Below are 15,784 nucleotides of genomic sequence, written 5' to 3' on the forward strand. Positions count from 1 at the left end.
TTAAACTTTTAACATATTCGACTCAAATTCCTTCCTTTTTTACTTGTGCTTTTGGTACTTGTTACGAGGCCAACCTCTCTTAAAAAAATTTTTTTTTTTTGCATCTTGAAATGTTAAAGAGGTTGTTACCTAATTAAAGAGTGACACTGAGCTGATTTCTAGCGGAGAAGCCTCTAAAAGCGCTTTCTTAGCATATACCCACCTCTAATTTTAGAGAAGGAGCAGACCAAGGAATACGAGACAGCTAGTTTTAGAAGCAGGGTGAGGAAGACAGAGAGATTGTTGGGTCTGATACAGCTGAATTCCCTCATGCAGGAGAAAAGGGGGCTTGTCAAAGGCTGTGACTGAACTGGTGTTAGGGATTGTATCCGCAAAGTTTAAATGATATTACAAGGTCATGGGGAGGTAATGCTCATTGCCATTCTATTTGAGAGACTTCGAGGACTTTATACAAAACACTCCATGGCATCGAATGTCCCGGGAGTGAACACCTTGTCATTAATTGGGCACTCTTGGTGCAGGTTCAGGTGTACTCCAGGAAATCCACTTTTGCTGAGAGCTCAGTAAGGGTTTAGTCATCTTTTCATCTTAGTGAGGCTATTCCTGGAAGAATGAGGCAATGTTAATAATAATACTCTACATTTATAATAGGGCTTCAGAGTTCGCAGAGAACTTTCACACAGATTATCCTTTTGTGCATCTCAGCAGCCCAGGGAATTAGGTGTGGCAGTTATTATTAATACTTTTATTATGCAGTAAATTTAGAATTAAGACAAAATATATGACCAGCCCAAGACACGTAGATTTTTTTTTTAATTTAAAAAAAATGTGTTCTAAAGGAGGCAGAGAGAGAAAATTAAACCCACATGTACCCCACTACCACCAGGAGAAGTCTTTTTGCAGAAGACTGTCTTGCCCTATGTTTCCCATCTATCAGCCCAGACAGTCCTGTGGTCTTAGTTCCCACACAGAAGCAGATTGGTTATTTACTGTAGTGTAAAATCAGATGTTACCTATGGGGAGATTGTTCAGGGGGACCATAAATCCAAGGCCCTAAAATGGAAATGCAATCTGAGGTTTTATATTTGGCCAACTTTACTTTCCTCAGCCCCGCCTCTGCTTTTTGACTTAGAGATATCATGGGCACAGTATTCAACTATGGTTTCCTATCTTGATATTTGGGAGCAGTATTAGGACTACACTCTTGGTGTTGTTACGTATTTGTTCTGTTTTGCTTTATGCTTCCATCATATCCCATTGTCTCTGAGGTGTCCACACCATGTTCATTCAAGGTATTCAGAAACTTGGGAAATGGATGACTGTAATGATCAGCTGTGATTGTTTCTGTTTTCTGTGTAGCTTTGGCTGTCAAAATATCTACCATGGATTAGTATTAATTGTGTTGGGTCAGATAAGACACTGATCTCATACTATCCATTAAGACCAGGTCCCCCATCACAATTAAGAAATGCTAAGTAGGGGCTGGGGATATGGCTCAGCGCTAGAGTGGTTGTCTCGCATGTGCAAGGCCCTGGGTTTGATCCTCAGCACCACATAAAAATAAATAAATAAAAAAGTATAATAATTATATTGGTTTTATTTCTTTACAAATCACACTGGCTATAATTTTTTTTTAAAAAACTTAAACTAATGAAGAAGGGTTTATTTTAGCTAAGTACAATTATTTGAAAAGGATGTTAAGGGAGAAATCTAATAGCTAGAGGGTGGGTTATATAACTTTTGAACGATCTTTTGACTTAGAAATTCGAAGATCCCAAAACTAGGCAATGAAGGAAGTCTAAGAAATGCCAGCAGCCTTAGTTACAGTGTTGTGTTTGTTGGTTTGTCATAGACTGCCTTTTCAAGGTGTGCCCTATGAATCGATATTCTGCCCAGAAGCAGTATTGGAAAGCCAAGCAAGCCAAACAGGGGAACCACACAGAGGCCGCCTTGCTGAAGAAACTACAGGTAAGGGCCAGGCTGCATGTGTCTTGCTCAGGCTGGACTAGAGCAGCAATAACAAAAGATGTATTCACAGCTTTCTAGCTTTGTGATGTCACCCAACACACAGAGATTTCAGATACACATTGAAAAGTGTAGGGAAGTTTTAAGTTATAGGGTGTGACCACTTGTTTTCTGGCAATACAAGCTGCCATTTTTTTTAGGGTGTGCCAGACTAATTCAAAGCTTCACATTAAACTGAAAACCAGTTCAGAATCTCTGTAGGAATATTAAGTTCAGGTATATATTTTACTTGACTTAGTATGGAATTCGTAAATTGGAAAAACAATTTAAAGATCATTGTTTCTGGTTTTGCTGAGTTTAAATTTAATAGAACATAGAAAATAAAATTCCTACTATTTTTTAGAATAAAAAACTATACTTTGAGACTTTTGTAATTGACCTTCTATCCTGGTTGGTGTTTCTAGAAATATTCCTTCTTAAAGCAATTTTATAAGACCGAAATGTTTTCCTGAAATTTCCAATATAAAAGTAACCCAAGACATTTTTGGCTATAGTTCAGCATGAGTTGAGAAATTATCACATTATATTACAACCACTTATTTAATTATTGTTCTCTTTCTCTCCCTCTCCCCAAACTCTAAGCAACCAGCCAATTGTATTTCTGGTTATATACTTTTTACTAAAAAAAATATATTTCTTTGTTAATTATTATCCTCTGTTGACTCTGTTTCCACACTGAATATTTGATAATCATTTTATAGCATGCTGCAGAACTGGAACAAAAACAAAATGAATCAGAGAATAAGAAACTGTTGGGAGAAATTGTGAAATACAGTAATGTTATACAAGTAAGTCTCTACTTTTTCTTAAAAGGGATGGATATTTTATGGGTAATTATCCAAATTATTCATTTGGTTGGAATGCCAAATAAAAATTTGGAAATATAATAGTTTGTTCTTCAGTGAGAATTACAAATGTTATGATGTATTCAGTTGTTATTCAGTGCACGATTCTTTACATCTAAAAATAATCCTGGGATAGGTGCATAGCTCAGTGGCACAGTGGTATAGAGTTTGCCTACTTTTAGTGAGGTCCTCGGCTCAATCTCCAACACTATCAAGGGGGTAAAAAAGAATAAGTCTGATGTATGCACATAAAGAAGTGATTGAATCAAGGTGTATGTATAAAAAGGAATAAGGTAGGGGCTGGGGCTATATCTCAGTGGTAGATCCCTTGCCTAGCATGTGTAAGGCACTGGGTTCAATCCTCAGCACCACATATAAATAAATAAATAAAATAAAGGTACAAAAATGCAATAACATAATAATAATAATAATAATAATAATAATAATAATAATAATAATGGAATAGAGTTTCTTTCCTGAGGAAGGGATTTCTAAAGGTCTATAAGAAGTAATCCTTTAGATTCATGGGATTACATTTTGACATCAGGGTCTTTATATTTATCTTTTATAGAGAAAGGAAAAATTTCAAATTGTACTTTCAGATAGAAATCCTCTTTGAATGTTATTAGAAGGTTTTCTACTTCAATTAATATGCACATCCTGATTTATCTCAGCTGCATTCCTTTCCTGTGCTTCATTTGGATCTTTTTAGCTTTTTTAATAAATGCCCCACCTTGTTCCAAAAAAGAGTGTAAGACATTTTCCAAAATACATAACACATTACAAGATAAAATGCAAATAGTTAAGGCAGTTGAGTCAAAGGAAAAATAATGACTGCATGAGCAAGCTGAAGTTAGGGGTGAGGCATGCTTATGAAAACCATGTGATAAAGTCTGATAAACTTTGTCCTGAAGCCTTTTTGCTGCCTGCTCAGCCATAAGGGAAGCTTCCTAAGCTATAGCATTAGCATTGGAGGCTCATAACATATGGCCAAACAGAGGTCTAGACTGGAAACCATTCCCAGAAATAAGAGCAAGGAAGTGTTTCTCCTATGAGTGCTCATAAAGAGGACACTGCTTCATTTAGTAAACAATATCCTTACAGCAAATACCACAATGGGGGAGTATTTCATAAACCTGTTTTTAAAAGTAATATCCCCCTGATATTTTGGTTTTGAACAATGGCAAAAAACCAGAGTACAGGGCAAAGCAATTCTCTGAGGAGACAAGATGAGAGAACCTGGGTCTGCAGCTTCCTGCATGTATGACTAAATCTGATGAAAGATAACATGATACTCTTGGCATGGGTAGACTGATGTCCCTTGGGCAATCCTCCATAAATAGTTTCGCTGCACAGATTTTTGATTGGTGTTAAATCCAGCCAGTACTTAAGTGTTCCTTGTCAAGTACTTGAAGTGAAAATGTTTGCCTGCTCAGTTAGGGGCTGACCCATGGCTTTAATGCGGTGGAACCCAGAAGAAGAATGCGGTTGGCCCACGAGGGTTTCCAATAACCAAGGGTATAATAGAGAGCTTTTCAAAGATTTTTTTTTTCAATTGAAGACCTTTCTTTTATTTTGAGATCACTCCCTTTTTATATTGTAGGCACTAAAATGACTGTTGTTTTTCAAAACAATTGTAATAATAGATGGGAAACCTATTTTGTTTTGGTTTTCCTATTTAGTAGAATTACATTTTTGGAAATGTTTTCTTCATGGAATCCAAAATATCTGAGAATGGAGCCTCTACATTCCTGTGAAAAGGGGCTGGTTCTGTGGAGTTGCAGAGCCTGTTCAGGATGCATAGCCCTCCTGACTGAGGAAGAATTAGGCTGTCCCTGGGCAGGGGTGATACTAAGTAGTTTGAAATTAGTTTTTCTTTAGTATATTCTTTTTCTTCTTCTTTTTTGTAGCTATGCAGGCTTTGAGAAAGGATATGGTTTGGGGAACCTCTAGGTCTCCTTTGGACAACCTGGATTTATTCTATTATTTACGCTAGATGAAAAAATAAACATTCAGAGTGTCTTCTGGTTTATGTTACTCACACACTTACCTCATTATGAAGCAGAATTGGGGGTGGAGGTGGGGAGGAGACACAAAGAAGATCATCGACTTGGAAAGATGGTCGTGGAGTCTGAAAACAGGTCCTTTGTTTAGCTTCTGCCTCAAGTCATGTTATATGGGTATGTGATATATGTATAATGCACAAATACAATTAAAGGGGAGGCAGAGGGATAAAGGTGGTAACTGCTTGTCTTTCCCCTACAGCTACTGCATATAAAAAGCAACAAATATTTGACTGTCAACAAGAGATTACCAGCTTTACTGGAGAAGAATGCCATGCGTGTGTCCTTGGATGCTGCAGGAAATGAAGGGTCTTGGTTTTATATTCATCCCTTCTGGAAGCTGAGAAGTGAGGGTGACAATGTATGTAAATGTAAAATTAAGGGGGAAACAGTGAGTTCATAGATGAAGCAGTTCTTAATAAGGGACAAAGGGACAAATTCTAAAAGATACAAAGAAAGGATAACTTTCAACCAACATATTTTGGTATTAGTGTCTTACTAGGCTAAATGCATGTATTTATAGTACAGACTGTGTTCAGAAGTCATAAAATCAGAATTCAAATTAATTTAAAATCACCTTCCAGTTAGAGTTTGCATGAAAGAATGTAAGCAACCTTTATGTTACTGGGTGGTTTTCAGAGTATATTCTCTTGCCTGTTTGTAGGAGGGAGCATGGTTGCAGTAAAAAAAAAAAAAGCTGTGTTTAAGATACAGAGTCTGCCCTTTGAACCAATAGAGTAACAACACAATGAGTCACAGCAATAATATACTGGCTCCATGGCAGCTTCTTACAGTCGTGTTATAGTAGATGTGGGATATATGAGGAGCTATAGGTTTAGCACCTACTTATTGATGACAGCTATGTTTATAATTAGTTGTGGACTATGTACATATTGTTACATAAATTATAGTAATTGTCAAAATATTTTCTGTTCTTTTATAGAGAAAAATTACATGAAATGATTCATTAGGATCAATAGTTTGATTTTTTGTGTGCATGTAATATATAAAATATTGGGTGAGAGTTTCTCACACTTGGGAGATGCTTAATAAATGCTGATTGACAGTGAACACCAAATAACTTTCATAAATAGAATGCCCTACCCATGTTGGGCCAGGTGGTTTTGAGGAGATTTTCAAAAATTTGACAATATGAATTCAAAGCAATATAAAATATAATTATGCAAAGAGTTTTCTCCATCAATATGTTGTTTACATTTTTAATGTGTTTTGGGTATTTCTAGACTTAGAAATGTCTTCCTTTTATTGTGAATCTACTTTTCTAGCGAATTTTAAAGTATGATTTCAATTCCACAGGATGCAACTTCATGATTTATTTGGGTTAATAAGTTATCTGGTGATATCTTCCTTAGGTAAGGTTTGGGAGAAGCATGGCATGCAGGAATGGAATGCACTTTGAACCTTGTGTTGGATTCCTTAAAAAAATAAGTTGTATTCTTTTTCTTTTGGCATCAAACAGTGTGCTGTGAGCATGATACATTTTAATTTTAGTAGTTAATTACAATCAACTCTCAATTATTCAGGGGCTGATGACAGGTTTGTGAAAGACCCATGTTTTTGATACCATTGCTTGTCCTGCTTGTCCCCCGTCACCTACTCTCTGCTCCCACCACTGAGTAGTGTCCCTGTCTATAGGTGTTCCATGAAAATTAAACATCAAAACAAACAAAACCTGAGCTCGAACTCTGAAAGAATGTGGTAAAATGATTGGATAAATTGGAGCCTTTAGGTGATGCATGGATTATATTAATTCATTGTTTATTCATTCTCTCTATTCCTTTCCCTGCTTCCAAATCACTTTACAGAGTCAATAGAGAGTTGAATGTAATGAACTATTTCAAATAATTAGTTGTACTAGAAAAACAAAACAAAACCTACCACTCAAAATGCTCCATTTTGGTGAAAATGGACAATGTAATTGTTAAGTGCAATATAAAAGTGTCCTTATCTCGATGTGCTCCCTATAGCATGGCTGAAACAACCTTCCACTTTGCTTTTTGCTGAAATAGCTCACTGTTTTTGCTCACCACTGTATAGCTTTTGTGTATGATTAAGGTTGCTGTGAAAACCTAAGCACACCCACAGCCCTATATTGGTCACATAAATAGTTGTACTGTAACCCTTATTTTCTTTCTTTGGAAGAGGTAGTGTTTTTCTAAAATATAACCTTACTGTTTTGTTGAAGGCAATTTCAAATTCTGTCATTTCTATTACTCCTGATTTTTTTTTCTCTAAAAGCCTATTAAGTTAAGAAGAAGAAATTGCAATGTTTAGGGGACTTTAAAATTATAATTTACTATTTAGCAATTAGTTAAGTATTAATTTAGGCTGTGTGTGTCCAACAAGAAGTTCTTCGACACAACCAAATGCAAGAATGAAGTGATGATAGTCAGGGGAGAAAGGTGCTCATTTCCTCAAAAATCAGTGGTCCCTCCACTTACATGTACTTTTGTAATACATGTTTAAGGATGTGGGAAGGATGGTTTTGACTCATGGATCCAACTTTCACTGTATAGAAAGCCCTTGCTTGCTGTCAAACTGTTAAAAAGTCATGGGGGACAACTATAAGCTGAGAACATAAAATATTTCATTTTTATTTATTGTCTCCCGATTGAATAATTAATTTTTCATTTTCAATTTTGATGTAGGAAAACTGGGGTTCTTCACCTTATTGATAGATAGTGAAACTGTGAAAAGGCTAGATATTCTTTAAATGGAGAGAAAATTTCAATTCTTGGGGAAAGAGACTCTTTCCATCTATCAAGTAGATTTTGCTGTTTTAAAAAGTTACATACCTTGAATTTCTAGCAGAGGTGGAACTAGAACTCTGGTGTTTTGATTCCTGTTGTGATATTCTTTTCACCATACCAGGTGCCACTTCAGAAGGAGAGTGACTGCAAATGGCATTATATTGCTCTTTATTTTCAGCAAAATCCCAGCTTGATCTTACATGGCTGTTATATAGAATTCACAGAAGTGCTTTCGGAATTGCAATGTTTAAAAAAAGATGTTCATGCTCTACAGGGAATATGATGGCTAATCCTAGGATGTGGCCTAAAATGACTTCACCTTCAAGTTTTGTACTAAATATGCAATTCCCCAGAAAGCTTCTGGCCCCTTCAGTGGATCAGGCTCCAAGTGGCACTCTTCTGCTAATGTTACCATGTTCCATATTTGCCAAGTTTTCTAATTAGGTGTGAATTTAGTGAGAATAGGGACTATTTCTTACATATCTGTGTTCTTCCTGGCACCTCTTACTATTCTTTTTAATTTCACATCATTGGCATTTTGTTGATTTCATTTGCAATATTGTTATTCAGCTACTCAAGGTAACCATTGTCAGCAAGACTGAGGGCCTGGAAGTTAGTGAATTAATGTTAGATTATAATTGTAAGTGCTGTGCTCATAACCCTTGGAAACTGATTCATAGACATTAAAAAACACTTTGGCTGTATGACTGGTGTCTTAAAAATATAGAAGACTTGGGGCTAGGGTGTTAGAGTATTTGCCTCACATGGGTAGGACACTGGGTTCAATCTGCAGCACATATGCATAAATAAAATAAAGGTATTGTGTCCATCCATCTACAACTAAAAATTAAAAAATATACATAGAAGACTTTATGGTGGTGTTTTGAAGTAAATATAACATATGAATTGACCCAAAGCTTATAGATGAATATGGTAAAATCGTAAGACTCAGAGCAATGTATAATATAGAGGTAACCCAAAATATTGAGTTGGCAGGACATAGCTCAAATATATCATAATGTTTAGCAACTTACTGGCTCATATTTACATGGGACAGATGAGAATGAAATAGTAATAAAATCTGTTTTTTTTAAAATTGGGTGCCCAGATAAAATGTGGAATCAATCTGTTTTTTTTTAAAATTGGGTGCCACTGGTAAAATGTGGAATCAAGCACCCAGTAATTTTTAGTGTGGATGAGTACTTGGGCCTCTGTGTGGCTCTATGACCTGAAGCTGCCTTGGTGTCATGGGAAGGAGCTTCAATATCGTGTGTGTGTGTGTGTGTGTGTGTGTGTGTGTGTGTGTGTGTTTAGGAGAGGAGAGTAGTGGAAATATGCTTAGGCATATTTATTTTTACATATTTTTGTTTCTGATTTAATTTTTAAGAGGTATCATTTCATGATTAAATAGTAGAAAATCATATAAAGACTGTGAAGAGTCACTCTTACCCTTTCTCCCATCTGTCCAATCCCCACTCCCTTAACCCCCCCCAATAAAAAGATACCATGCTATGTGCCTTGCTCTTCCCCTTCATATTTGCACTTAATACTATTTCATGATGATTTCTCCTTATCTCTATGAAGAGTTTCTGTGATGAGTCTTTGAGAGTCACAACTTCTGACTTTTACTATGGACTTGGAATGTAGGATAATGAATAGAGGCCAATCCAGTAAATAGTTGGAGTTATTTCCACAAAACAAAGTACAGCTTTCCATTGTTTGATTGGTTTGGGGATTCTTTATCATATCTGAATCTCCAAATATATTTTGTAACAATAGTACCATGTGTGACTATAGACTCCTCCAAATAATCCATATGAGGTTATCTGATATTGAAAATATGAAATTGATGTTCCTTAAAGTTTTGGTTTAAGATACATGGAGAAGTTCTGAACCCTAATTTGTTTTTCAGTTATCTATTAAACTAATTGGTATAAAATATACCAAAGGAAGCTTTTGGTTTTCATTTGGAGATGATGAGAAAGTCTATAATTGAGAGTGTAAGTGCCACAGTATTACATCTTTTAAAGAAATTTAGGGGTGTAACTAACTTTAACAACTAAAATTAACTGTTCATTATTTTTATTAAGAAAGGATAACCTTAATTCCCTACAATTTGAGTTACAAATAAAAATATTTGAAGATAAAGTAGACATTGCTATGATAGCATAAATTAAAAAATCAGCTTAGGTTTACTTCTGGAGAACTTTTCCCACAACCAATTTTAGTTTTGATGTTAAAAGGAGTACGAGGCTTAAGTAATATTAATTTAGGATGTTTAAGATAAGAGGGAACCAGATGCCAAGCCCAAACAAAAAGCATATTTTTGTAAGTCATACCTCAACTTGTATTTCCTGAATCCAGATGATATTAAAATATTTAATAAATTTCTGAGGTTATGGGAAGATCAAATTTGCCAGACTTGTGTCCCTTTACAGAGATAATACAAATATATAACATATTTTGCTTGCACTTGGAGTGATTTTGATATATATGTAGACTGGTTTCATTGTGGCAGTTGCTTTTACTCTCTATTTGCTGTGCTTGTGGTGTAAGACCTTGTGGGGAGGAACAATGAGCTGATTATGGACTTCCAGAAAGCTCCATCTGAAATGAGACTGATAATAAAAAGATTTGTTCTGGTGTTGTGAGTCCAGACTGATAGGTACTATGGGGCATGATTACATGATCATTTATTAGAATACATTTTACTTCAAAGGTAACAAGAATTGAACTAAAATTTGTGTGGAGGATAAAAAGACCAGTTGTCAGGTCAACAATGAGAACTCCTGTGCAGTTATTTTTAACTTCAGATATAGGACTAAAGATCCATGCAGTGTCTCAATTGCAATTTCTTTCTGATTTCTAGATTGTCGTAGGAGATAAAGTTGTTTTGATGCCTGTGAACGCAGGACAGCCACTGCATGCCAGCAACATAGAGCTTCTCGATAACCCAGGCTGTAAGGAGGTGAGTTCCCTAGCTAAGGACAGCGATTGTTGGTTTTCTTAGGTGGGAGAGAGAGAAAAAGTCACGTAGTGTCCTTCATTGTTTTCATGAGCATAATCCTAGTAAGGCCAACTAATATTTCTAACGTTCATGTAGATGCTGATTAGCTAATTTTAGATGGTCCTTTGCTGAAATTTTTATTGAGGTACATATATCAATTGTTCAAAGTTGTCTTTTTTCTTCTTTTACTAGTTGAAGTAATGATTTCTTTATAGAATGGAATCTGTAGTCTTATAACTCAATATTTCTTCATTAATAGGTGAATGCTGTTAATTGTAACACAAGCTGGAAAATCACTTTATTCATGAAATTTAGTTCCTATCGAGAGGATGTGTTAAAAGGAGTAAGTATGTGCTACATTGAATATTTGCTGGAAGAAATGAAGATAGTCTTACTAAAATTCTACCTGCAGAACCTCTGCACTCATAATTTACAATGTGACCACAAATCTTAATACTCTGAATTTTTTATTGAGTTACTCCCCACCAGTATTTTAAATGTATAAATAATCATTCAAAGCCAAGTAGCTGACAGAAGGTCCCTAAGTATTAAAACCAAAAAGAACCTTTTGTTTTTCAGGGATAATGAGAAATTCTATAGTTGAGAGTGTAGATGCCACAATAATATAACTTCTAGAGAAACTTAGCAGTGTAACTATCTTCAGTAACTAAAATTAAACTGTTTATTATTGTTATTAAAAATAATTCAGACAAATACACACTACTGTCATATATATCTAAAAAGAAATAAAAAATAAAAAAAATTAGACAGTTGTTGGAATGTAGTTTTTATTGATCTATTTTTATAGGGTGATGTTGTTAGACTGTTTCATGCAGAGCAAGAGAAGTTTCTGACTTGTGATGAATATGAGAAGAAACAGCACATTTTCCTTCGTACCACCTTGCGTCAGTCAGCGACTTCTGCTACTAGTTCTAAAGCACTCTGGGAAATAGAGGTGTGTGATTATATAGATTTTTTTTTACTTTGAATAAATATTTAGATAAAAAGGTAAGCTCCAGTAGGTTGTTTTATCATTATAGGCATCATTTATAATGTACTCATCAAACAATAATTTTTTTGTGAGCCAACTCATATCCCTTCATTGCTGTGATGGATCTGAAAGGATTCTGTGTCTTTCGCCTGTCTTCTTTGAAGTGTCTTTCATTCTCTCTCTTATATACAAACATACATTTAATAAGGCCATATATTTGATTTTGGTTTTTAAAAGTCCATTGTGAAACACCATCAAGGCTGATTGGCCAGAAAGGGCCATGAGTGAAGATGGAGCAGGATGATTCACTTTCAGTGAAGATAGATATCAGAACTAGGCTGTCACTGATGAGAACAGCTTTTTTTCTGGGGATGCCATTTCTATTGGAATCAAGAGACTCATTGTTGAGAATTTTTTCACCCTTTAGAAAGTATTTATTAAATGTGACAGGATGGTAGAGTAATTAAAAATGTAAGATATGGGTTTTTCTTTAAATTATCTTTCTCTACGGTGGAGGAAATAAGATACATAACCACTTGTGAACAATAAATTGCATCTTGATTTAATGGACATGTATGCCCATAGCAGTGGTTCTCAACTATTTCAAACCCATCTCCTACCTCCTTTCCCCTCCCACCTCCTTTTAAAGCCCATATTTTGTAGTGCTTCCCATAGTGCCCTAAAATGAAATATACAAGTTCTCATGATTGAAAACAAATATAATATTCCATTCTAATATAAAGAAGAAACAAAAGGAAAATACTTTATAATAAAATGATATGTATTTCAACATGTAAATGACTACTCTGGAAGATACGATATTTATATCTATCTTTGATAAACCCATTTACATCCTGGATTAGAGAGAAGAGGTAGAAGAGGATCTGAAGTCATTCCATACAAGTTTAGGAAAATGAAAGAGCAAAGGTAATTGTGAGACCTTGATTAATAACTAGTAGGAGAAGTAAAAAAACAGAACAAACTTATTTGCACATGATAAAAGAAATAGAGGGAAATAACCACCAGGAGGGTGTAACAAGGCCTGTTACAGAAACTTGAACCAAAATGAGGAAGTATGATGTTTATGCAAATGAGCTGTGCCTTATTAATAAATGTAGCTAACACCCAAAGAATTCTTGATGTTATGACATGGGTTAGAATAGAGATGAAAGGATATGATAAAACACTTTTCCTGTCTTGACATCCCCGACTTGTTGAGGCACACCTTTAGTGTCTGGTATTTAGAAAAACTTTGGTGACTGTAGCTATCACCAGGTGACAGAACTGAGAAGGTGTGGGAAAAAAAACCATCACTAAAGCCAACAGCACAGGAGGCTGCATTAGACCTTTGCCAGAGGCTGCCTCCCTCTTCAGGGTAAGGCTGAATAGTAACAGGCAACCCCCCAAATAAATAAATAAATAAATAAAACATGAATTTGTACACTGCTGATTTCTTATTGTATTCCAAAAATTAAAAAAAAATCATCAAGATAGAAACACTGTAAGATACTATTTAAAAACTTCACTCATGAAGTATAGTGAGCTCCCTGCTTATTTAATATTTGGTTCCAACTGTGTTACAAGGAGTTTTGAAAACTCTGCCATCTCTTTAGTTGCATGACTTTTGCTGAAACTGCACCACAGCCATGAAACCCTCTCCAGCAAAAGTGTAGATGGAATTTCTGTGACACATTGAGCAGTCAGATGGAGAGGGAATAAGTTATTTAAGGGCTTTGAGATAGTGTCTTTATTACATTTAAGCTCCCTTCTCCATCATGAATTCATTAAATAATTGGACCTTTCAGATAACTTGATGCAAAAGCTTTTTAGAATGGTCATGTGCTGAAGTATTACCAATGTGTATTTGTGGAAGAGGTTTGAATGATGCACGCTCAGGGTGCATCTCTATTGTATGCTTTAACAGCTGGGTTTCCTCAGGAAGCCTGGGCCTCATGCTCTGTCAGCATGAGGCTCAGGCATTTCATGCAAAGAGGTATTTAATATAGGAATTAGATCTGACAGTATTAGAGGGGCTGGAGGAGGAAAACTGGTATGGGGGACATGGACTTATTGAAGATCTAGCATGACAGAAAGCCACCCTCCTCTGAGCCTGCAGGCCTGTCCTCACATGCTATGCTGTCCCCAAGCACCCACCCTGTAGGAGACTACTGTCACTAAAAGAGGAACCTTTCTGCTGCTATCTTCCTCTGCTTTCCATTCTCATGGAAATGCCCATAACCTCACCAGGCAAGGTTTCTTTCCCCTGATATAGAGAAGCCTCTGGGCTCTCTGTTAATGCAAGTCTTAGCATTTGGGATTCCCTTTGCCTGGAATGATCTCGTCAATCTCTGCATGACTGTCTTGTTCTCTTTCTTCAAGTTTCAGCTCCCATGTCATCTCCAAGTAACCCATGTGGATGGCTATATAGAAATTAGCATTTCCTAGTTACTCCACCATGCACTCTTGTCTCTTTCCTTTTCAAATCTTATTTTTTTCTTTGTTTTCTAATTTTTCTTCTCCATTAGCATGAAATATGTAGTCATTTCCATTGCCTGCCCTTATTGTCTTGAAGGGTACCTGGCCTATAATCAGTTTTTACTACCATCTATTGAATAAGAGATGGGGGAGAACCACAGTCTTGGGTTTGGGTTGGGCCAGTTTTTGTTCTGGAAATTGCCTTATGGAATGAGACAGTATTTGCAGATGTAAGACATATATCTTATGCATGCATAGTGAGTTAACAACCATTAGTCCATCTCTTTTGCTCACTTCTAAAGAATTTTGTTGGCCTGCTACATCATACTCTCATGAAAACGTGTATTAGATTTTACAGGTCAGTATTAACAGGAGGGCACTCTGCATAAACTATTGGCATTTGTTTGCTGGAACATGAATACCATTTGATATTATTGTAATTACTGTCTTTGTAGGTGGTTCACCATGACCCATGCCGTGGAGGTGCAGGCCAGTGGAACAGCTTGTTCAGATTTAAACATCTTGCAACTGGGAACTATTTAGCTGCAGAGGTAAGATTATGGGATATGCTGCAAATAAGTCACTAACTCTGAAATAGAGAAATAGGCAATTGGTTTCTCCAAAAGGGATAATTGTTATATAGATTTGATTATTGCCTGTAATATTCTGGGTTGGCATATAAATTATTTTTAAAAATGTAGATAATAGTCAAATTCTTAAAATAAAAATGAAAGTAACAATGAAAAAAAAACTTTGCAGTTGATCTTATTGTAAGGTCAGCTGAAACAGGGCATCTGACTTGCATATGTATGTGATATGGTCTAAAATTTTCTATTTTTAGTCTCAATCTTTCAGAGTATCTGTATTAGAGGCATGATCAGTTCATTGTTGATGTGTATGTGACCCACAGTATGTCAGGTTTACATTCAGTGGCCACTCTTTCACCAGTAGGTGGTTTTTATTGTTCAAACCTTTGGAGAGGAAAGGGTTTTGTTCTCTATTCACTAAACTGTCCTAAAACTGTCAATAAGAATAGTAAAAACATATGAAGGACTTTTTAAAAAATAATTTTTGGATATTCATTTATTCTAAAATTAGCTTCTGTGTTTCTATGGTGATATTTTGATAGAATGTTCTTATTTCTTTTTAAAAATTATTCTTTTTAAAAAAAGTTAATTTGTTTTATATTACAACAGAATGCATTACAATTCATATTACACATATAGAGTACATTTTTTCATATCTCTGTTTGTGCACAAAGAAGAGTCATATCCTTTGTGTCTTCATACATGTACTTAGAGTAATGATGACCATTACATTCCACCTCTTTTCTACTCCTATGCTCCCTTCCTTCCCCTCCCTCCCCTTTTCCCCTTTGCACTATCTAGACTTTTCTTTTTCTTCTAAAAGCATATTGACAATCAGATGTGAAGAGTGGTAGAAATACCATCAAAAAAGATCTTAGAAATAGTTCAAGTTTGGTTATCTAATTTAAAAATAACTTTGAAACTATCCTTATTTTATTTGTTTATTTTTGGTACTGGGAATTGAACTCAGGGCTGCTTAACTCCTGAAACATGTACCCATCCCTTTTTTAATTTTTTAAT

At 35.5% G+C, this 15,784-nt stretch overlaps 1 protein-coding gene across 2 annotated transcripts in view; it reads left to right on the forward strand.

The window, feature by feature from the left end:
* Itpr2 (inositol 1,4,5-trisphosphate receptor type 2) overlaps positions 1-15,784 on the forward strand; it is a 471,319-nt gene that overhangs the window by 89,760 nt on the left and 365,775 nt on the right. Inside the window, exons 3-9 of one of the 2 annotated variants that reach the window (XM_005328880.5) lie at positions 1,853-1,968; positions 2,727-2,813; positions 5,136-5,294; positions 10,574-10,672; positions 10,971-11,054; positions 11,520-11,666; positions 14,633-14,728. In XM_005328880.5, the coding sequence (XP_005328937.2) occupies positions 1,853-1,968; positions 2,727-2,813; positions 5,136-5,294; positions 10,574-10,672; positions 10,971-11,054; positions 11,520-11,666; positions 14,633-14,728 (788 nt within the window). Of the gene's footprint in view, positions 1-1,852; positions 1,969-2,726; positions 2,814-5,135; positions 5,295-6,288; positions 6,307-10,573; positions 10,673-10,970; positions 11,055-11,519; positions 11,667-14,632; positions 14,729-15,784 lie in introns of those variants that run through there. The other variant, XM_040280879.2, reaches the window with a different exon arrangement.

This window comes from Ictidomys tridecemlineatus, chromosome 6 (genome assembly GCF_052094955.1).
Source record: "Ictidomys tridecemlineatus isolate mIctTri1 chromosome 6, mIctTri1.hap1, whole genome shotgun sequence".
Lineage (NCBI taxonomy): Eukaryota > Metazoa > Chordata > Mammalia > Rodentia > Sciuridae > Ictidomys > Ictidomys tridecemlineatus.